Below are 305 nucleotides of genomic sequence, written 5' to 3' on the forward strand. Positions count from 1 at the left end.
GCGATGATGGAGATCCAGATGGACGAGGGCGGCGTAGTGGTGTACCAGGACGACTACTGCTCCGGCTCCGTGATGTCGGAGCGGGTGTCGGGCCTGGCGGGCTCCATCTACCGCGAGTTCGAGCGCCTCATCCACTGCTACGACGAGGAGGTTGTCAAGGAGCTCATGCCGCTCGTGGTCAACGTGTTGGAGAACCTGGACTCGGTGCTCAGCGAGAACCAGGAGCACGAGGTGGAGCTGGAGCTGCTGCGCGAGGACAACGAGCAGCTGCTCACCCAGTACGAGCGCGAGAAGGCGCTGCGCAA

At 63.6% G+C, this 305-nt stretch overlaps 1 protein-coding gene across 1 annotated transcript in view; it reads left to right on the forward strand.

The window, feature by feature from the left end:
* Positions 1 to 3: 3 nt before the first annotated feature.
* The window catches only part of MAPK8IP3 (mitogen-activated protein kinase 8 interacting protein 3), a 52,143-nt gene continuing 51,841 nt past the window's right edge, over positions 4 to 305 (forward strand). The window contains exon 1 of the mRNA XM_005866576.2: positions 4 to 301. Coding sequence (XP_005866638.1) covers positions 4 to 301 — 298 coding nt within the window. The remainder of the gene's footprint in view (positions 302 to 305) is intronic.

This window comes from Myotis brandtii, unplaced genomic scaffold (genome assembly GCF_000412655.1).
Source record: "Myotis brandtii unplaced genomic scaffold, ASM41265v1 scaffold233, whole genome shotgun sequence".
NCBI lineage: Eukaryota > Metazoa > Chordata > Mammalia > Chiroptera > Vespertilionidae > Myotis > Myotis brandtii.